Below are 23,568 nucleotides of genomic sequence, written 5' to 3' on the forward strand. Positions count from 1 at the left end.
GCAGATCTTTGATCCGGCTCATAAGCGTTATGAAGTTCCTGTCCCTCTTAATTTACCATCCACACCAGAGATACAGGAAGATAAGAGGATGTACAGAGTGAATATCACAGAGCAACCATTCGGTATTCAGGTGATCAGGAAAAAAACAGAAACCATCATGTAAGTTTATGGCTTTACAATTTTATTCCAGAAATGTGATTGCATCACTTCAGGGAGATCAATGTCTGTGACTTTGATTTTATAAAATTTATACATGTAAAATTATGTGTAAAACTTGATAACTAGAAGAAAAAAAAAGCTGTTCGCTAACTTTGTAGCAGAATCAGGAGATGCAATTAACAAAAGCATGCATTGCAAATGAGCAAAACAGTGTCCTGAATGTTTGCCTTAAGAAATATCAAAATTGGGGTATTTCAGAAATTACAAAATGGTAGAGTAAATTCTTAGGAGTTAACTTAGCCTAAGGTATCTGGATAGGTGAGCAATCTGGCTCCTCGGTTTGGGCAAGGTACTCTCCAGGGAATGGTGTTGGAGATTACTTGATTTTTCACTCTGAAGCAGTGGCCAGTGTACAGGGCTGTTCTTTGTGCCAAGGTGGTGGAGATCTGAGGGATTTCTCCATATATCTGAGATATGGTGGATTGTTCTTTCCAAAAATGTTTCCATAGCCTCATCAATAGCTTGGTGTAAGTGCCATCAAGACATTTTTCCAGTTCCTTGTTGATGGTCCATGTTTCTGCTCCAGAGAGAAGGATGCTCTCCACACAGACTCAGAAGAAACTGATTTTAGTGGATGTAGGAATGTTTGTTTGCCGGATGTGAGATGATTTATTGCATGTGCCCCACGCCTGACCTTTCCGAGACAGGAAATCCTTTCTGCTGTTAATGAGACGTGAACTCAGGTATTTGAAATCCGTGACCTCTTTCAGGTTGGTACCACTCATTGTGCGAATGGGTTGATGGTCTGCATCTTCATTGATGATCAAAAGTTCTGTCTTCTTGGCATTAAGTATAAGACCAACTTTTGCAGCAGCTTCCTCCAGAGATGCGAAGAGTTCCTGTGCTAAAGTTAGGAGTTCAGATGCTAGAGCAATGTTGTTGGTGTAATCCAGATCATTAAGTTATTTGGAGCTTTGTCTTCCAGATCTTCTCCTTTGTGGTTGCTCCTTTGATCTTGATGACTGGGGTAGGTGTTTTGTTTAGTCAGTTCACTGAGGGTTTGCCAAGCAGCAGAATGTCTTTTTTTTTTCATGGTGTGCCTTTTCAAACTCTTCTATTTTATACTTGAGTTGTTGTTCAAGGGCTTTGTTATACACTCCATCAAGGGCTGATTTAGCAGTTTCTAACTTAACCTGGGAGCCTCTGGTAGGGAAAAAGTGATGTGCCTGAGCAGCTTTTCACAGAGTGTTTCTTGCTTCCGCAAGCTCAGTTTTCTCTGAGATGGAGCCAGTCTTTTTTCCTCACTTGGGAATGATTTTGACTTCGGGGTTACACCTTTGAGAAATTAAAATAAGACATGCAACCCAATTGTTTTGCCCCTTTCACTTGATATTATTTCCATTGCCTCAGTGTAGCTGGAAGATTTAATTTAAAAAAGGGCATTTTGGGACCTTAATTTTGTAAGGGTCCATCTGGGTTAAAACTGAATGAATGAAAGTATGAATGAATGAGAGAGGAACCTTTATAATACTAAGGTCATGATTTCACTATTTGTACAGTTCAATGATGATCAGCAGACAGAGTATGACAACAACTTTTGCAACTGGCATTTGTATGCACCATGCGAACTGATGTATGATCTATGTATGCATATGCACACATACAGGAAGATACTGTGAAGGAGATAATTTAATATCTAGTCATAATTTTTGAAGAAAAGGTATCATTCTAGTGCTTGTGTTATTTTCACTTATTACTAAAATTAGTAAGCAATGAATGAAAATTCCATGAGAATAAGGAAAGTTTTGATTGTTTTCATTGTTTCTTTCATTTGATTTTTTGATTGTTTCATTCTTAAATGAACTTGTATTATGTAAAGGAAAATTGCAAACATAGTTTGTGGGGTTTTTTTTCTGTTTCTGTCTTTTCCTGAAGATGGAATTCATCTCTTCCTGGCTTTATCTTCTCTGACATGTTCATACAAATCTCAACTCTACTTCCTTCACAATACATCTTTGGCTTTGGGGAGACGGAACATAAAAGCTTTAGACGCGATATGAACTGGCATACATGGGGCATGTTCAGTAAGGACCAACCTCCAGGGGTGAGTGAATTAAGCATAATACAGTACACACACACACACACACACACACACTTTCCTTATAATGACCATGCTATACCTACTTTTAAATCCAACCCCACATTTCACCCCTGTAAATTAAAACTAGTTTTGGAAGGGAAAAAAGCAGTTTTCCTCCTGGACTGCATATATCCCCACAGGGTCTTTCAGATAGTCGAATCCTTGTGGGGAGTGGTGTGTTAATAATCCTGATAATAGTCTTATTCATTATTCTGTCATCTACCCTTTACTGAATGTAAGTTCTTTGAACAAATGTAAGTAAAACTGAAAATGAAAGGAATGAAAAATTAGGGGACATTGGGTAACTAAACAGGCCATGTGACTTGTATATCACAGCAGTAGGTACTCATGGCTCTGGTTAAAGTTCTGAACTAAGGATATGAAAGTTTTAAATTCATTTAGCAAGACTGCTAAAGAGTCACTACAGCACCTTGGGCCAGACACTTAAACCTCCACTGTTCATCAACAGTACCAGTCAAAAGTTTGGGGACACATTCAAATTCTTTTTTTAAAGTATGAATTAAAAGACACTTCATGTCTTAAAGTAATGATTGTCATTTCTCTTTACTTATTTGAGTGGATCTTGACATATTATAATATGGATTGCTACAGTTGTCAACCTGGGCTATTTGCTGTATTTTATTCTCATCTCATCTCATTATCTGTAGCCTCTTTATCCTGTTCTACAGGGTCGCAGGCAAGCTGGAGCCTATCCCAGCTGACTACGGGCGAAAGGCGGGGTACACCCTGGACAAGTTGCCAGGTCATCACAGGGCTGACACAGAGACACAGACAACCATTCACACTCACATTCACACCTACAGTCAATTTAGAGTCGCCAGTTAACCTAACCTGCATGTCTTTGGACTGTGGGGGAAACCAGAGCACCTGGAGGAAACCCACGCGGACACGAGAAGAACATGCAAACTCCGCACAGAAAGGCCCTCATCGGCCACGGGGCTCGAACCCGGACCTTCTTGCTGTGAGGCGACAGCGCTAACCACTACACCACTGTGCCAACCCCAGAATCTAAAATATGAAACATATTTCATTTTTTTAACACCTTTTGTTTTCCACATAATTCCATATATGTTCAGTGTTATTGCATAGTTTTGGTGTCTTCAGTGTTGTTTTACAGTCTAGAAAATAGTAAAAATACAGAAAAAATCTATGAATGAGTAGATGTGTCAAAAAGTTTGACTGGGACTGTATATACTTGGATGGCAGATAGTTTCAATAGGATGTTTGTTAAACCATAAAAACAAAGCTAGCACTATACCTCCACAAAATTATGCTGCCATTTCTGTGCTTCACAATTGTGATGCTGTTCTTCAGATGAAAAAAACTCACCTTTTTCTCCATGCATAGTGTTGATAGAGTGAAACATCATCTGATGCTTAACTAGAACACATCATCATCAGTGATGCAACCTGGGGTCTAAAGGTGTTTTAGGTCTTCCAACATGAGATATCCTCTTCCAGTTGTCCCAGCTGAGGTTGATCAAGCCTCAGCTGGTGCCCTATAGGCAGGCCCCCATGGATCTGCTGTCTTATATTATATTATATTAGATTAGATTAGATTAGATTAGATTAGATTAGATTAAATTAAACTTTGTCATTGTGCAGAGTACAGATACAAAGCCACTGAAGTGCATTTAGCATATAATCAGAAATGCAAACTACAGTATTATTTACTGATAAGTTCCAGAAATAAGTACTGTAGCATAGTGATGTTACAGTATGGACCCTTTTCACGTGATGTCACGACAAACGCGGCCGCCATTTTGGACATGTACTACCAGTAGTTTACCACAGCCAACATTGAGGAACGGCAGCAAAGAAAGTGTTTATTTTCAGCAAGACTTCCATCATGCCACTATATTGTTGTGCACCTGGATGTAGTAACCATCAACAAACAAGGCAAGGGTTATCATTTTATCGGATCCCGGTAGATGCTGACCGACGGAGAAGATGGATAGCGGCATACCAATACTTGTGTAGTGACCACTTTGTTGGAGGTAAGACGAATAAAATTAGCCAGAAAAGGCATTACATTGCTTGTAACATTCCATTCTAGTTTACTGTAATTATGATCTGGCAGCTATTTACACCGGATCCAGTGTAAATAGCTGCCGGAGCCAACGTCCGAGGTTCCGGAGCGCCCTAGCTCATGGCCGGCCGGAGCGCGCGCGCTCCGGCAAGCTCGGACGTTGGCTCCGGCAGCTATTTACACTGGATCCGGTGTAAATAGCTGCCAGATCATAATTACAGTAAACTAGTAAATACAGTTTTCTGCATCTCGCTCCTTTTTCTTTTATGTTTGTCGCCTTCCTCGCATTCAAACCGATTCGAGCCGAAGTCCACTACATGTCCAAAATGGCGGTCGCGTTTACGAAGGTCACGTGACTGAAAAGGGTCTATACAGTGTCTTGAAAAAGTACTCACCCCCCTTCATGTTTGTCCTGTTTTGTCATATAACAAGCTGGAATTAAAATGGATTTTTGGGGGGTTAGCACCATTTGATTTACACAACATGCCTACCACTTTAAAGGTGAAAATTGTTGGTTTATTGTAAAATAAACAACACTTAAGATGGGGGGGGGAGGAAATCTGGAGTGCGCATCGGTATCCCCCCCCTGCCCAAGTCAATACTTTGTAGAGCCACCTTTTGCTACAATTACAGCTGCAATTCTCTGGCACCACCACGCTTCACTATAGGAATGGTTTTCTCAGGGTGTTGGGTTTGTGCTACACATGGCATTTCCCATGATAGCCAAAAAGATCAATTTTAGTCTAATTTGACCAGAGAATCTTCTTCAATTTGTCTGTGGAGTCTGTCACATGCTGTTGGGCAAACTCCACATGTGTTTTCTTAAGCAATAGCTTTTTTTCTGGCCACTCTTCCATAAAGCCACGCTCTGTGGAGTGTACAGCTTAAAATGGTCCTCTGGACAGATACTCCCATCTCTGCTGTAGATCTTTGCAGGTCCTTAAGTGCTATCTTTGGTGGGGTTTTTTTAAATTTATTTTTATTTTTTAATTTTTTTTCTATCTCTGATTAAAGGCCTCCTTCCCTGGTCTGTGGGGCAGCCTTCTCTTGTCAGATTTGTAGTGGTGACATATTCTTTCCATTTTGTGATAATGGATTTAATGGTGCTCCCTGGGATATTCAAAGTTTGGGATTCTTTTAAAAACCCAACCCTCATCTGTACTTCTCCACAGCTTTGTTTTTGACCTGTTGGGAGTGCTCCTTGGTTTTCATGTTGCTTGCTTCGTAGTGTTGCAGAGTCAGGGTCCTTCCAGAAAAGGTTGATTTATATAGACATCATGTGACAGATCTTGTGACACTTGGATTGCACACAGTTGGATCTTTATCAACTAATTATGTGACTTATGAAGTGAATTGGTTAGACTAGCTCATATTAAAGGTTTCATACGAAAGGGGGTGAATACCTATGCACACTCCAGATTTCTGTTTTTTTTTTTCATCTTAACTGTTGTTTGTGTCATAATAAAACAACAATTTTCACCTTTAAAGTGGTAGGTACATTGTGTAAATCAAATGATGCTAACCCCCCAAAAATCGATTTTAATTCCAGCTTGTAATGTGAAAAAACAGGACAAACACAACAGGGGATGAATACTTTTGCAATACACTGCATACAGTGATGGACAGTGCAGAGTTAAAATATACAAATATTATGTTTGTAAATATTTAAATGCATACTTACAGAGGGAAAGTGTGCAGGATTAGAGAGTATGTAAGGTTGTATGTACAGTTTGCAGTATTGAACACATGTACAGTTGCTTATATGTATGTACAGTTATTTAAATGTACAATAAAGTGGCTGTCACACTCCCGGGCTCACCCAACACTCTGGACTCCACTTCCCACAATCCCACTCACACACTTGACACTACCACGTGCATTCCATCAGCCAACCTGGAGCCACTTCCTAGGAGTGGCTCCACTAAGTTCTAATTGTCATTACCTGTACCTTTTTGTTTATGTCTGTATTTATACCCCTCTGTTTGTTTTGTTCATTGCACAGTATTGCCTCCACATTTCCATGAGCCTACTGAGCGTTTATATTTCTGATTGCGTTTCCGTGTATGACCCCTTTTGCCGTCCGGTTTCTTCCCGTTTTGCCTAGCCCTTGTGTTTATCTGCTCGTTTCTCTCGCTTCCCGGTTTCTCGAGCTTCGCCTGTTTCTCGACTCCAATTTGCCTAGCCCTTGTGTTTATCTTGCCTGTGTTTTCCTGATTTCCGGTTCTTGGACTATTGCCCGTTTCATGACCTCGATTTGTCTAGCCCTCACTACTTTGTTGGATTTCCCGGTATTGACCTGGCCTGATTATTGAACATACATGTCAACCTTTAGTTACCCATGCCCTTGCAAAATCTGTACTTTTCCCTTACATACACCCATGAGCCCTTCTACACGAGAAAAAATCCAATATCCAAAGCACCGATTGTTTTATTCCACATTATACACTCCTATTGTAATAGGCATATTTATCACACTGCATGAAGTTAAAGGGATCAACTAAGCATGTACTGAATAAAAAGACATTTTAGATCTTAGAGAAAACAACTGAATTAAAAAGAACTATATGTACAGTCAAGTAAACAATTATCTACTAAAGAGAATGACTGAACTACAAACTTAATTATTTAATATACATTGTATCAGTAATACCATAATTATTGATGTAAATTTTGCAAATAAAATAACATTAAATCAATATTAAGGCAACTAAAGATGACTGAACCACATCAAGTATATTATCTAAACAAGGATAAGTGAAAATATGAATAAGTAATAAAGTTAAATTGAAAATCTTCCCAGTAATTTATAACAAGAATTTGAATCTTATTCCTTTTTGGAGTGTTCTTTGTTGTACAAAGATGTTGCAGATTTGGCACTAGCTATAAAATCACTGCTTGGGTAGCAGTTGTAGCTCCTCATCGCAGTTCATTTTAATTTGCAGATATGCAGTTAATGTGTCTGCAGCCATATTTTGTCTGTACTCAGTATGAATTTTCCTAACCAATGAAAAAGCCCTCTCGCTATCTGCATTGCTATGTGGGAGGCACAGCAAAATAGTAAAAAGTTGTTTCAGTACTGGAAACCTGGCAACACCCAGAGCAGTTTTTACATCAAAGACCTTTTCCCAATATACATCTATTGGTACTTTTTTGCCATCATTTGCCCTGCATGGCACAACATCATCTAGCATAAGCTGAAAGTCCTCCCACTCGTCCTTCAACTGCTCCAGGTCCAGGTAAAAGCCAAAAGAGGAAGTTAAATTGACAACACCGCTATAGTCCAGGTCATCCTTTTTAGATAGATCTAACACTGCAAGATTGACCAACACTTCATTGTCAAATGGAAATTTATCCATCATCTTCCTGGCAGCAGCCTCATAAAATCCTCTGACAGAGGAGTAAAAGACCTGGACAGTTTTTGCGTCTAGGTCTTCCTCTAGCTCCACCAAGCGAGATCTGACTGCAGGCCCCACTGCCAGCTTGTCATCGGACTGCTGCAGCTCCTGGTTGCCCACATCAAGTTCCCTAAGGTTCCTGCAGGACTTGACATACTTCAGCTCCAAGAACTTCACAGCAAACTTCCGTAGAAGCCTGTCCATCTCGGGGAAGAGACTGCCAACCATGCAATCCTCCCCTTGAAAAAGGATGTTAAACTGATTGAGCACTGGCATAATGTACTGCAGGAACGACAGTATCAGCTCAGTCAGGGGTTCCTGTAGCCTGTCATTTATCAACTTGACTTTGCCCAGTTTCTCAACATCTTTATGACTGGCAAAGTAGCTTTGCAAGGCTCGGCAGTTGGCTCAGCAGGCGGTTGCAGACTTTCTCTAGGGACAGCCAACGGGTAGGACAGTGCTTCAAGATCTGCTGCTCCTCTACCTAGAATTTAATGTAGAACAATTAATTGAGGAAAAGCTGGAAGACTACCAGAAGAGAGTCTCAAAGACTCCTTATGTTTTAGTGATACGACAGGACTGTTAGCTAACCTCTGTAAACTGCTGAAATTCTTTGAAGTCCTGAATGCACTTTGAGCTGTGGTGGAAAAAGTAGAACACATCCACCAGAAGGTCATCTACTTTAAATGGCAGCACCTTCACACCAGCCTTCACACAAAGATTTGCCAAGTGGCAAATGCAGCCAATGCTGAAACAGAAATAACAGTAGATTAAGTACAGTACTGGAGAAATTTTATATATATATATTTATATATATATATATATATATATATATATATATATATATATATATAGTGTATATATATATATATATATATATATATATATATATATATATATATATATATATATAGTGTATATATCAACTTATGAGACATACGGTAACACATACCTAAAAATCTTGGGACTTTTTGCTTGGAGCTTGGTCAAAACAGAATCTTTCCTGCCAATCATGATGTTGCAACAAACCCAGTTGGCCCAGGGGATGTCATTTTCACTGAAAATATACATTATGCATTAGCGCTCATTTTGTAATTATAAAAGTTACAAAGGTATTTATAATATTTTACATATTACTACACACTTCCAGTCTAGATTGTTAAACAGGTATACAGATTCAGCAAACTGGCACATCGTTTTGCAATTTAAAGAATAAATTCTTACCTCATGAAGCTGTCAACAGCTTCAAGTATCGCTGAAGCTTTACCAGAAGCAAGTTCTGGTAAATCCAGCATTCTGGTTTTTACACAGACATCTTCAAAAATGCATGCCAGAATGACCAAGCAATTGGTGCTGTTTCTGTCATTGCTCTCATCTATCATAAGTCTAAGCGGCTACTGGAGCATTTATTTTTGACAACAGGATTTGTATAAGCAGGAGCTAAACTTCCTTTGACGACCATGGTCGTCTTTGTTCATTTGCATGCAAAATCCTGGGTGAACAACAAATGAATAAAAGGTTAGGTCTACGTACATAACTGGCAAATACAGATTATTTTCCTGGTCAATAAAAGAAAATCAGAGCACGGCAAACATGTAGATGGTGTTAAATTGCTTCCATCCTCTACTACACATTTAAGAGACAGGTTACCAATGGTCATTACCACCATTACTCTTCATTCAATACTTTTCCAGTTTACTGATGACTGATGGTAGTAACGAGTGTTGGTCATCTGTGTCTACCAGGGGCGATTTCTCAGAGACAAGAAGGGAAGCCGAGCTTCCCCTAAAATTCTCTCCCCAAACTGCGGCATCTACGACATTGAATTCTCATTAAAACAAGAACTTGCATAACATAATATATGCCCAAGATTGTATTTACATTCATAACTATCCTGTAACTTATTTCAGTGATGTCTGACGAACTTGCAGTTCGCTACGAGAATCACCTTTGCTGCCAGGCTGTAACCAGCGTTGCCAGATACTGCTGACGTTTTCCAGCCAAAATATTTTCAAAACCTGCCAAAATGCACTTAAAACCGCCCAATCTGGCAACACTGGCTGTAACCTTTCTTATTTCAATGGGCTCTATGGCTGGCAGCCGGGTATCCGTTGCAGTCTATGAGGGGGCTCTGAACAGCCAATTTCGGCTAGTTGTTATTGGTTAAAATCGACAAAATTGTCACTTCCAGGGAAGCCGGGCTTCTCTGGGACTAAACGAGACAGTGGGAGGGACAAGAAGCCGGGCTGATGAAGGATTATTGGAGGTAGTGTTTGAAAGACATGAGGAGGGCGGGCTCTGTACTTCAGCATCGGCAAGGAACACGGAAGTATGATCAGTCAGTCCCCAGCGGATGTCGAGAAAGTGTAGTCGTGTGCCAAAGTGCTGTCCGACTTTCTTTTCATATAAACGTTTCTTCTCATTGATGTCTCTGTACATTACTCTGTAAATAAATGTAAATATTACTCGTTGTGCTCCGTTAACTTTCATCCATTCTATCAGTTTGATCATTCGCAAATTCACTCATTTATTTCATTTGTAGTTCAATCTGGTTGTAGGCTAGCTTGAGCCTTATTGGGATCTGCAGTGCTAGCTGCTAACAGAAATTGGTGAAGTCTCTGGAAAGCACAACCAGCTAGTATGACAGGGTCACAGACCATTTTCTGGAAAAGGAGTGGAGGGCAGAATTTGTGTCAATAGTGTGCATCATATAATGTTCATGAATCTGAAGTGTGTATATTGTTCAGTAATGTTAGGAGAATGGTGGGCTCTGTGTTATAGGTTATACCTGGGTATAATATTCAAGGTTCTGAGTGTTGCATAGCCTACCTGGTTATGAATTTCCAGACTGTGTTGCAGAAGATGTCCAAGGATGTGTTGCACAGCTGGGTGTTGTGTTAAAGAATAGCCAGTGATTTTTGGATGTTTGATATTTTTGATGAAGGATATGAAGCACTAGCCTGGCAAGCCAGACTATAACATGAAATGTACAAGCAAAAATACTTTCTGCCACTAGGTAGGGTTGTCTAGTTCACTATGCTAATGGGGCACACCTTTCTATGCTTTGATATCCGGCCTACAGGTTTTACGATGAATGCGTAAAATGGGCTTCCCCTGTTTTAAAACCAGCAGCCGCCACTGGTGTCTACATATCCTCCTGGGAACCAAGAAAAAATGTGTCTCTCAATTTCTCTTTTGTTGTGATTTCCTTACTAGGTCAGGTTAAAAAAACAACTTACAATTTAGATTTTTTTCAAAAAAAAAAAAAGGATGCACTCTTTACAAGACACCAGGATTCAAGTGAATAGCTTGACAGAGTAAGAGGGTGTGCATGTAAAACAAATGTCAACTACAGAGGACACAAGTCTATGGGTTGGTTCTCGGGAGGATATAATGCCTATCAGCAATTAAAATGTTTAGCAAAGCGAAATCGCTGGGAAACTACAGTTGCCGTTGTATAAACGGTGCCTCCCAGTATTACCTCCCTAAATTATCATGATAATGGAGGAAGCTTTCCTACATGCAAACAGTAAAAACTTTTAAAAAAAACAAAACACAAATGCTTACCTGTGCAGTCCTTGAATCGGGAATTTTTCTTTTTTGCTAGCTGCGAAAAATGGTCAGCCACAGTCAGGGGGCTGTTGTTTTCCATGAGAAATTGGCAGAACATAACTTCTGCAGCCACCACAGAAGTCTGGGCAGTCTGAGCCGATGTAATTGTGCCAAAATGCTGCTCCATAGACTTGAAGGTCCTGCATTTAATGACTCAGTCTTTATGTGCCATGGTTTGGAAATGCAATTTCAGGTCATAAAAACCTGGAGCTGCCACTTTTTAATGTGCTTTCTGCACAGAACATAGAACGAATATTGGGGGCCATTCGAAGACACCTGGATCCATCCTTCGTATTCTCCATCCAGAGTTTCCCATTCCTTCAGATGTCCAGTTCCAGCACGTTTTCTCTTTGCCATTGCATTTCCAGGTGCCATTTTTAAATGATAAAACTTGTCAAATTTGATGTGCACACAAGGACTGCTCAACCACAAATGACCGAGAAAACCACGTGCAACTAGAAAACCATACGTAAATTGAAAATAGTTACGTTTCATTGGGCATGCGTGTTTGAAAAAATAAATGGGGGATGCTAAGAACATTTTCTTGGAGTCACGGAAAAAATCTCGGATGATACAAAACGTAATTTTCCCGTATGAAAATCAGTGTACACCATATTAGCCAAAAAATTGCATTTTCCCCCACTAAGTTTTCTGTGTTTTGCCAATTTTTATTTTTATTTTTTCTGTTGCTTGTATACCTGTTGAATACTCTGCTGCGTGTTAGGTTTGTGCTACTCCTTGGTTACCTTGTGTTTACATCTGATTTGCTATTAGACAGGATTTGTCCATCAGTTTCGATAGAGCCAGCAATCAGCTGTTTTTCACTTGCCAATTACATTGTAAATAAAAATGGCTTAGATATCTCATCTCATTATCTCTAGCTGCTTTATCCTGTTCTACAGGGTCGCAGGCAAGCTGGAGCCTATCCCAGCTGACTACGGGCGAAAGGCGGGGTACATCCTGGACAAATCGCCAGGTCATCACAGGGCTGACACAGTGTTTCCCCTAGAAAATGTTTGAAGGTGCGGTGGCAAGACCTGCGCTCAGACGTCCCACCCCAGTACGAGGATACGGGAGCATTCTGAGAAGTTTTTTGACAAAACGCACTCTAAAATGGTGACCCTTTGTAAGGGAATAAATGAATAAACCTAGTCTTGAAAGAACAAGCATAACCTGCAGAGCAAGGCAGTTTAGAAAACAGTCAGGGAGACTAAATTCCCCCCACACCTAACCCCTTCAATAAAAGGCCTCTTTGGAGAGCCAGTTTTTGGTGTCTGCTTATGCTGGCGACATAAGCGACAGAACATTCCTGTTGGTAAAGACCAGTGTTAGTTTTTGTTATTGCTAATTAACACAACAAAGACTATGAGTGGCAGAATTGGTTGATATTAAAGTAGCCACAGAATACTTGCCATGGTCAGTGTGGTAAAGCCAAGGTTTGTATCTGGGCTTGTCAACCCATGTAGGGTCACAGCCCGTGGCCCTGTGTTTGCCCTTCTTTTGGCTGCTCTCCTCTCTCTCTCCCCTCTCTTCCCTCTTTTCACATTCTCTTTCCTGTTCTGGCAGTCTGCTTTGCTCTCCTGCTTGATTACTGCTACCTGCCTAAAATGTTCATATTTTCAAAACATTTACATGGACATTTTGAAATTAACGTGGTTTTGATCATTTCTGATCTGATATGGCATTTCACAGATGATCACACACACCCACTGACATTTGGAAAAAGGGCTGTGTTTAAAAACTCGCGTCGGTGTTGTACTTTCTGCAACAGTGTATGCTCGAATTAGGGATGGACATCACATAACCAATAGCCTAGAATAATTGATAACTGACCATTAAGAATTTCGTTAAGAAGAATGACGTTCATGTTCATCGACAAAAATGAATAGCCTATAGGTTGTTGCGTTGTGCGTAGTGCAAGTCTTCAAGCAATGAATTTTGCTGTAGGTCACGGACAAACATTTGGCCGTACCCTGGCTTCAGTTACCTACGAGCTTCCGTAGCGTAGGTCAATCGCTTAAAAATCAACATGAAGCAGCACGGCGAAGTGTGGCGTGGGACCATTTTTAAATGTCCAAGTTTACTGTCATCACTATAATGGAGCATATAAATACAATTCATCCACAACAAAAATGATGTAGCCTACCATTTGAACAGCACGCACCGGAGCCTTGTAAAATGACGGTGGCGGTTCATCTCAATTCCAGCTATCGACTCGGTATTAGACTACAGACAAGAAGGAGCTGGAACATCTCATAGTAAAACTAAGATAGTTAAATACAAATGTTATGGCTTTGGTTCTAAAAACACACTGAAGAGGGTCTGAAGTTTCGATATTTAGTGTATAGGCTATCAGATAGAACCTGTGGTTTGTATCCAAGGACGTCTCGCAAACCGCAAGATCTATAGTAAAACTAAAATATCTAAAAATAATTGATTACAAAGACGTGTTTTTATTATGAAAATAAATCGAAGAGGGTCTGAAATATTGATCTTAAGAGTATTTAGGCTTATCTGTAAATGGGATGATGGCGTCGTCCGTTCACCTATATAGCCTATTAAAACACCGATGCCGGCCGCTATGGGATACAATACGGCCGATGCCAGCCGCCATAGAATCTAATGAGATAAATTATAGCAATAATTATGATTACTTTAATATAAAGATGTTAATTATTATTCGATTATTCATCGTTAATTCTCCCGACAATTGGCGAAGAAAACGTAATCGAATGCCCATCCCTAGCTCGAATGACTTTTATTTTGCACGAATGAATCTTACCTGCCCAGTTTCTTCATCTGTCGCGTTTCTTTTTTTTGGCGAAATACTTCAACAAGCTCATCTGGAATTGAAAGATATCGCATTGACGTTATCAGTCGACTTAATTAAGCTTAAATAAAAACTAGCGCTCTGGCGATAGGCTGTAATGAAATCGAAAAAACTGCCCTTACATTTCTCACGAACTATATCTGGAAAATGCCAAACGATAATCTATCTAGAAGATCTATGTAGTTGTTTACATGTGGATATTCATCCCCTCAGTTTGTGAACGGATTAATCTACCACAGAAGACCGGGAGGCCAAACGAGACGTCTCAGCAGTAGTCAGTACTCAGTATGTAACATAACGTGGCCTAACATAGTTTTACATAACGTAATTATGTGACATAACGAAACATAATTTCAAGTAACACTGGAAATATAAGATAACATAACATCTGCTGTCTACTTTTCAAGAATTGTTGCCAACACTTACCTTTCCCAATTTGACAGCTGAAGTGACAGCCACGTAGCAGTTAGTTTACCTCAGGTTGGCTTGGCTACGCTGCTCCAGGCGGAACGTTGTCCAATCAGAGCCCACAGCGACCCATGGAAACCAATCAAGTAACTGCTAGCTCGGCCAGTGGAACTGCGCTTCGCCCCAAACGCAAAGACTGGGCAAGCAACGGATAATGTAGTCGAATACATATAGCTCCTAGGGGTATTCCTGAAGGTGCGGTAGCAAAAATCAAGGTGCGGTGGCCCGCCGCAGCCAATTGTACATAGTGGAAACACAGTGACACATAGACACAGACAACCATTCACACTCACATTCACACCTATGGTCAATTTAGAGTCACCAGTTAACCTAACCTGCATGTCTTTGGACTGTGGGGGAAACCGGAGCACCCGGAGGAAATCCACGCGGACATGGGGAGAACATGCAAACTCTGCACAGAAAGGCCCTCGTCGGCCACGGGGCTCGAACCCAGACCTTCTTGCTGTGAGGCAACAACGCTAACCACTACACCACCGTGCTGCCCGGGCTAAGATATGTCTTATTTAAATACCCCTAAAAGTAACACTTAGATGACATGTCTTGGGTATTTAAAAATGCTTGGGAGACATGTCTAGGGTACTTAGCAATGCCTGGAAGACATGTCTTGTGTCTAGTGATAGGCACCGGCGTCTTTACAATAGACACGTGTTTTCTTGCATTCTCCATAAGCAAGCTAAGTTTTCTGTGTTTTGCCAGTTTGTTTTTTTTGTGATTGAAATATTGTGTGTTTTTCTGCTGCTCATACCTGTTGAAAACTCTGCTGCTTGTTAGGCATGTGCTACTCCTTGTTTACCTTGTGCTTACATCTGGTTTGCTACAAGACAGTATTCGCACATCAGTTTCAATTGCGTGAGCAATCAGCTGTTTTTCACTTGCTAATTAGCTGGGCTTTTAGTGGCGTTTCAAGCGATGCATAGCCTCCCTCCTTCCCAAGATCTCTCCCCCTCTCCTACATCTTCCATAACCTGCTGATCATGTGTCTTGACTCCATTCCTATTTGTTCTCTCACCCACAAGAGGCGCTTCCATTGTTATGGCCCCCCGCGAGGACGTTGCCTCTTCAAACTCAACCACTCTTCAGCTACCTCCACTGACACCTTCTGGATCATTGCTGGACTATGGAAATTCCAGTCTGCCACAAGGAAGGCTGACTTCATCTCTGCCCATGCCTCCCTTCTGTCCCTCCACATCCTTGCACTGACAGAGACCTGGATTTCACCCGACAACACCACGACACCTGCAGCCCTCTCCACCTCCTCTTCCTTCTCTCACACCCCTTCCCCATACAGTCATCATGGTGGTGGCACTGGTTTGTTGAGCTCTGAGTCATGGAAGTTCTCACCTCTTCCACTCTCCCACCTCTCCATCTCCTCCTTTGAATTTCATTCCATTTCAGTCTCTTCTCCTGTTAGCCTTTTTGTCATTGTTATTTATCACCCTCCTGGTCATGTGGGATGTTTCTTTGATGAACTGGGCATCCTACTCAGCTCCTTCCCAGAAGATGTCACCCCAGTGATGCTCCTGGGAGACTTCAATCTCCACTTAGAAGCCTCCCACTCTGCTGCCTTCCTTCCCCTACTCCATTCCTTTAATCTCTCCCTGCAGAACTCTCATCCAACCCATAAAGCTGGCAACCATCAAGATTGCCAGCCTTCAAGTTTCTTCTTCTGAAACTGCTCTGCCTCAGATCCCACAGTTAGCCCTCTCCATCTGTATGACCACCACTTCATTTCATTCTCCCTCCTCCTGCTTGAATCCTTTGCCAGGCTCCCCACTGAATCTGCTGCATCCTCCCTGCTCGCTTCTCTCTCCTCATCACTGGACACATTATCTCCTATTGTCTCCAGGCCAGCAAGATCTTCCCCTTCTAGTCCCTGGATGTCTAAAACACTTCGCTCCTACAGGATGTCTCCATGCAGCAGAAAGGAAGTGGAGAATATCCAGGGCCCCTGCTGACCTTTCCTGATACCAGTCCCTCCTTGCTGAGTTCTCAGCCTCACTCAAATCAGCCATGATGAAGTTTTATCACTCCAAAATTCACACCTCCATCTTTAACCCTCATCAACTGTTTTCTGTTTTCTCTTCTCTCCTCAACTCTCTACCACCTGCACCTCAGTCCTCCATCACTGAAGAAGACATCACTTTTTTTTTAGAAGATCATGGCCATCCATAGCTACTTCACCATGCCTGCCTCCCCCTCCCCCCCTTCCCACCCTTCCTATCTCTTCCCCCTTGCTCTCTGCTTTTTCCCCTCTTTCCACTTCAGATGTCTCCCAGCTCCTGCTCTCTCACCATCCAACCACCTGTGCCCTTGACCCTATCCCCTCATCTCTCTGTCAGACCATTACTCCTGATATCCTCCCATTTATCACCTCCCTCATCAACTCCTCCTTGTCCTCTGGATACTTTACTTCCACCTTCAATTGGCCCACATCACCCCTCTGCTGAAAAAACCCTCCTGAGACCCCTCTGTCATCCAGAACTACCACCCCATTTCTCTTCTCCCTACCAAAGATGCTCAAATGTGCTGTTGCTAACCAACTCTCCTCTTTTCTCTGATGGAACAACCCCCTGGATCCTCACCAGTTTGGCTTCCGAGCTGGACACTCAACCGAGACTGCGCTTCTTTCAGTCAGTGACACATTTCATGCAGCACGTGCTGCCTCCCTCTCCTCCATCATGATCCTCTTTGATCTCTCTGCTGCATTTGACATTGTTGATCACTCCATCCTCCTGTCATCCTTATCAGTTCTAGGGATCTGTAGGACAACCCTAGACTGGTTCAATGCCTACCTCTCTGGTTGCTCCTTCCAGGTTTTCTGGTCTCGTACTGTATCAGCACCATGCCCACTTACCACCAGTGTCCCTCATGGTTCAGTCTTTGATCCAATTCTCTCCTCCCTCTACACCCAGTCTCTTGGCCCAATTATCTCTGCTCATAGTCTATCCTACCACTGCTATGCTGATAACACTCAGCTGTTTATTTTCCTCCTTCTGACACACATATCTCTACTCACATCTCTGCTTGCCTGTGTGGCATCCAGAGGTGGATGGACAACCATCATCTGAAGCTCTCAACCCAGGCAAGACAGAGGTATTCTACATTCCTGCTCCAGCCTCTCCACCCCTGGACATTGTCATCTCCCTGGGGGACATCTCTAGGTCTCCTTCACCCAGTGTGAAGAACCTAGGGGTCATGTTCAACAACAAACTCTCCTCCTCACCAAACATTGCTGCAGTGACCCAGATGTGTAGATTCCTCCTCTACAACATCAGAAGGATCCACACTTTTCTTACCACCTGCTCTACTCAGCTCCTGGTCCAAGTGCTGATCCTCTCCTGCTTGGACTACTGCAACTGTCTCCTTGCTGGCCTTCCAGCTTCTGTCTTCAGATGCCAGCAGCTCATCCAGAACGCTGCAGCATGCCTGGTCTACCACCTCCCTCATTCTTCCCATGTCACCCCCCTGCTTGCTGACCTGCACTGGCTACCTATTGCAGCTCACATCAAATTTAAGACATTTGTGCTAGTTTACCAGGGTCTCAAGGGGTTAGGACCAGCACACCTCCAGAGTCTGATCCACACCTACACACCAGGCAGATCCTTTTGCTCTTCTGCTGCTGGACACCTGGCCCCTCCTCCTCTCTGCTCCTGTTCAGCCTACTCAAGACTACTGTATGTCCTGGTTCCCCATTGGTGGAATGACTTTCCCATTGAGGTCAGAATTGCAGACTCCCTGACCACCTTCCAGCACAGACAGACCCTCTTCAGGTTGCATCTCTCCACTTCTTCCCTGCCCACTGTGTAACTATGTTTCAGTCTTGACCAACCCAGGCTGTGTACGGTCTAGTTTGGAGTTAGCTATTTTGAGTTCTGTATTTAGTTATACTTTATTTGGTTGGTTTGTTTCCTTGGCTGTTTGAGTATTGGTATTTCAACAGCATATTACATTAGGTATTGCTGTCACTTGTTCAGTTGGCACTAGAACTTTCTTGTTGAGAAATTCAGCACTTCAGGTACCTGACTTCTGCACTCGTAGATCACTCTGAATAAGAGCATCTGCTAAATGCCATGTAATGTAATCTATGTGGTCCCAAGATTTTTATATTTACATAATATTGTTTCTTTAGATGTTCATTGTAATTTCAGATCTATCTATCTATCTATCTATCTATCTATCTATCTATCTATCTATCTATCTATCTATCTATCTATCTATCTATCTATCTATCTATTTTTTATTTATTTAGGAATTTGTGTTTAAGGAGGAACTGGATTTTATTTTAATTTATTTTATTTTTTTAAGCAACTTGGCTGAGTTGCTTCAAGGACAAAAATGCACTAGCTTTTAAAACAGCCAAAGGTTGTAGCCACAGCCACAGTCCCAAATAACTCATAATTGTGACAAGATTCCAATCAGAAGCTTCTAAATATCATTACATAAATATTTTTTTAACAATCTTTATTTAGTTTAAACAGTTATCACTATAAGACAATCTCGTCAATAGTATTGGAAAAAACAACAACCCAAAAGACAATAATAAAAGATATAAACAAACAAACAAAAACAGAGCCTGTGTGAGATTGTATTAGTAAATGTTACTGAGATCTGATTAACCATGTCTTCCCTTATATGTCAACCATTTCCCACATCTTTTTATATAAACATCTTCTTTCATTTTCAACTTATATGTGAGATGCTCCATCACCAATATATCATCTATGATTGTCATCCACTGTTTGTAACTTGGAGTGTCATACTTAAGCCAATTCTTAGTAATAGTCTTCTTCCCAGCCACCAAAAGAATCCTGACCAAATATTGGTCACTTTCATGCACCGTGCCCTCCAAATGACCCAGGTACAAAACAAGACAGGATTTAGGTATCATATATCCCAAAACATCACAGAGAACTGAGTGAATATTCCCCCAGAAGGGTTGTATTTTTGTGCAATTCCAAAAAATGTGTGTATGATCTGGATCCATGTGGTTGCATAATCTCCAACATAGTTGTTGAACTTTTATCTGTTTACTTCTAATTTTAGGTGTAATAAAGTACCAAATTAGATTCTTCCAACTGAATTCCCTCCATTTCAAAGATTGTGTTGTAATTTGATGTGTTTTCCACATATCATACCAAATCCCCTCTGGAATCTCCTCACCCAGCTCTCTTTCCCATTTGACTTTAACATATAACAGGGGTCACCAAACTATGGCCCGCGGGCCAGATCCGGCCTGCCACCCCCCTTTGACCGGCCCCCCAGCCCCTCTGCCCCCCATCACTTGAACCGGCCCTATGAGGCAATCCCCAAAAGTGGTCATGGCCTATTTTTTTAAATTGCTTTTTGGCAAATAATAACATGTCTGCATCTTGTATTTTGTTGATTTTATCAATTAAAATTGATATTTAGTTATAAAATGAACTATTCATATTTTCCGAATTTTCGTCATATGCTCGCGATCAAGCAGTGACAGGCAGCGCACGCGCAGAGAACTGTCAGTGTTCAGGACAGCAAAATGGCTAGCGGTAAGCGAAAAGCTGATGGAGAGTGCAGAGTTTTTAAAGAACAGTGGGCCACCGATTATTTTTTCGTTCAGTGTAAGGACCGTGCAGTTTATCTTGTATGTAAAGAAAGTATGCTGGTTTTCAAAGAATATAATCTGCGTCGTCACTATGAAACCCGCCACAAAGAGTATGCTAGTTTGCGAGGGCAAACAAGAGAAGACAGGATTCGGAGGATGAAATGCGGACTGGCTGCACAACAGAATGTATTCCTTCCCCAAACCCAGATCAACCAGGCTGCTGTCCGAGCTAGCTATAAGGTAGCTCACCTACTAGCTACCCATGGAAAGCCGTTTACTGATGGGGACTTTGTTAAAGTATGCATGCTTGCTGTGGCAGAGGAGGTGTGTCCCGACAAGAAGGATGCGCTCGACGCGGTGAGTCTCTCTGCACCTACTATGACCAGGCGAACCGAAGATTTGGGGGACAACGTGTATGACCAGCTGAATGAGAGAGCATCAGAATTCGAGTTTTTTGCTTTGGCCATGGATGAGAGCAATGACGTGCAGGACACAGCACAACTGCTGTGATCTATTGATCTATTGCTCATATTATTATAATTTCACTGTTTTTTAAAATGTATTTATTTTATAGGCCTATTTATTTGACCTTTATTAAGTGCTGCATACAATTATTATTTATATTATTAATATCAACAGGCCTACCTACAATTTATAATTTTCCACTCACCTTTGCCAGTGTCAATCACCTCAAATAGGCAGATGTTTCTTACCTTGACAGCTTTGATATTATTTTTATTAGAAAATAAATAAATGGAATATCAGTGGTATTTCAAATTAAAACAAAGTGTGAAGACTCGATTACTACTTTTGCAAACCACTAGTAAAGATAAACAAATATGTGCCAGGAATCAAGTGTTGATATAGTAGTATGGATATAGTAGTGGGGATGGCCGTGCCAGGCTAGTAATCTCTACTACACAATGAGGCCTGCTGGTGGTCATATTTGTCTGGGTCATACAATTCTATGTGATATAGCTGACCCGACCCCGGCCCCCATCACAGTCAGGAACGACAATGTGGCCCCCAGAGAAAAAAAGTTTGGTGACCCCTGACATATAATGTTGAATCTGTTCTAGAAGCCATCAAACATTCATACAGAACCGCCACAGCCTTTGGAATAGCTTGGCTATAAACTTGTACAAGTAGCTTTATGATGGGATGTATTTTATGCTCAGTTGTTTTAATACTTTTGATATAATAATCCCTCATTTGTAGATATCTAAATAAGTCCTGATTCGTTAGATCATGTGTATTCTTTAGTTCTTGAAAGCTTTTCATTTCACCTCTTTTAATAGTTGTACATATAGCTGTAATTCCTTTTTCTGCCCAATATTTAAATCTAACATCATATTTTCCTGGTGCAAATTTGTCATCATATGCAATCCATTTTAATAGTCCAATTTCCTTCCCTATTTTTAATTGTTTCACTGTGGAATACCACATATCTAAAGTAAAGGATATCACTGGGTTAAAATTATGCTCATCTTTAATATAAGTGGGGATTTCTGTTTCACCAATACTTATTTGAATTGGATATTTAAATGCAGACATTTCAATATCTTTCCATCTAGCTACCGTACATATCCCTCATCACACCAGTAAATTAGTTGACGCAGTTGTGCAGAAAGAAAATATTCTTTTAGATTTGGGAGTGCCATTCCCCCTCTGTCTTTAGATAATTGTAGTGTGGTGTAGCGTACTCTGGGCCATTTACCTCCCCATACAAATCTTGATATGCACTTATCCCATTTAATAAATTGGTCTTTAGATATATCTACAGGCAAAGATAGGAACAAATATAGCAGACGTGGTAGAATGTTCATTTTTACCACATTTATCCTGTCATTTAATCCCAGTGGGTAAGTGAACCATCTGTCAATATCTGCCCTTATGTTTTTTGTTAATGTGTTCATAGTTACTACCAGTGCTGGGCACATTACTTTGAAAAAGTAATTAGTTACAAGTACTAGTTACTTCTCCAAAAAAGTAATTGCGTTAGTAACTGCGTTACTTCACTAGAAAAGTAACTAGTTACCAGGAAAAGTATTTATTGCGTAACTTTTTTTTTTTTTTTGCTTACAGATAAACGAGGATAACTGTTCTTTTCTAGTGAAGTAACGCAGTTACTAACGCAATTACTTTTTTGGAGTACAGAGTACAGAGTCAGTGAGCAATTAAGTCCTCACAGTTTACAGCATTATGATAACCTGGTTTATTACAGTTAGCTTAGCTTTCACCATTTACAATAGGTCAGGAAGATCGTTGATAGTGTTTTTAAGGAAGCATCCTAAACAAAAATCACAGGCAAAATAACATAACAGATCAAGGATGAATACCCTGTTTATCTGTTATGTTATTTTGCCTGTGATTTTTGAAATTATGCCGGTGTTTCCAGTTCGAAAATGCGACTTTGCGGCTTGGTGCTGCCATTGTCTCTTCCCCATCTCTGTGTGCGCGTGTGTGTGCATAGCGGGAAAACACAATCGACTCCACCCACCTAGAACATCTTAGCAAATCACGATTTGTTCTCTTGCATTCAAAGGGTGAATGGGAGAATGTAAAAGCCATATTGGTACATAATTATTATTATATATTGCGGTACCGTGTTGCCAATGCTCATGTTGTCAAGGCGCCCATATCAAATTGTAACGCATCATGTTACTTCCCGAGTAACGGTAACGGCGATACAAATATGGATTAAGTAACTAAGTAATTATTCCGTTACCCAAAATGTGGCTCCGTTAGTAACGCCGTTATACTCTAACGCCGTTATTCCCAGCACTGGTTACTACTATATAATTTGGAAAGATCTTTAGTTATGTTTATGCCCAAGTATTTAATTGATTTTGCTTCCCAGTTTATCTGACATTACTTAAGTTCTTGGTTTGGTGAACAGTTAAACATGAGGATTTGAGTTTTCAATATATTTACTTTATACCCTGAATAAAAACCAAATTTGTCAAGAGTTTGTGTAAGCTGCTTAAATGAATTCCCTGGGTTTTTTAAATAAATCATAATGTCATCCGCGAACAAGCTTATTACATGCTCTTGTTTATTAATTTCTATACCTTTTATTGAACTGTCTTGTCTGATCATCTGGGCCAATGGCTCAATGTATAGGGCAAACAGTGTGGGGCTAAGACAGCATCCCTGTCTAGTACCTCTCTCCAAAACAAATCTTTCTGACAGAGAGCCATTGACCTTTACTCTGGCTGTAGGTTTGTTATACGGTAGATAGACTTGATGCATTGAATTGACTTCATGTTGAATCCAAATTTTCCCAAAGTTAAATATAAAAATTCCCAATTGA

At 40.9% G+C, this 23,568-nt stretch overlaps 1 protein-coding gene across 5 annotated transcripts in view; it reads left to right on the plus strand.

Annotated features, from left to right (window-relative positions):
- The window catches only part of si (sucrase-isomaltase), a 484,577-nt gene that overhangs the window by 354,676 nt on the left and 106,333 nt on the right, over positions 1 to 23,568 (plus strand). For all 5 annotated transcript variants that reach the window (XR_009654900.1, XR_009654901.1, XM_060924052.1 and 2 more), the window contains 2 exons: positions 5 to 159; positions 2,095 to 2,263. Coding sequence is in view for 3 of the 5 variants with exons in the window: in XM_060924052.1 (XP_060780035.1) it covers positions 5 to 159; positions 2,095 to 2,263 (324 nt within the window). In the remaining 2 variants the exon portion in view is untranslated. The remainder of the gene's footprint in view (positions 1 to 4; positions 160 to 2,094; positions 2,264 to 23,568) is intronic.

The sequence above is a fragment of the Neoarius graeffei genome, chromosome 6 (assembly GCF_027579695.1).
Source record: "Neoarius graeffei isolate fNeoGra1 chromosome 6, fNeoGra1.pri, whole genome shotgun sequence".
Lineage (NCBI taxonomy): Eukaryota > Metazoa > Chordata > Actinopteri > Siluriformes > Ariidae > Neoarius > Neoarius graeffei.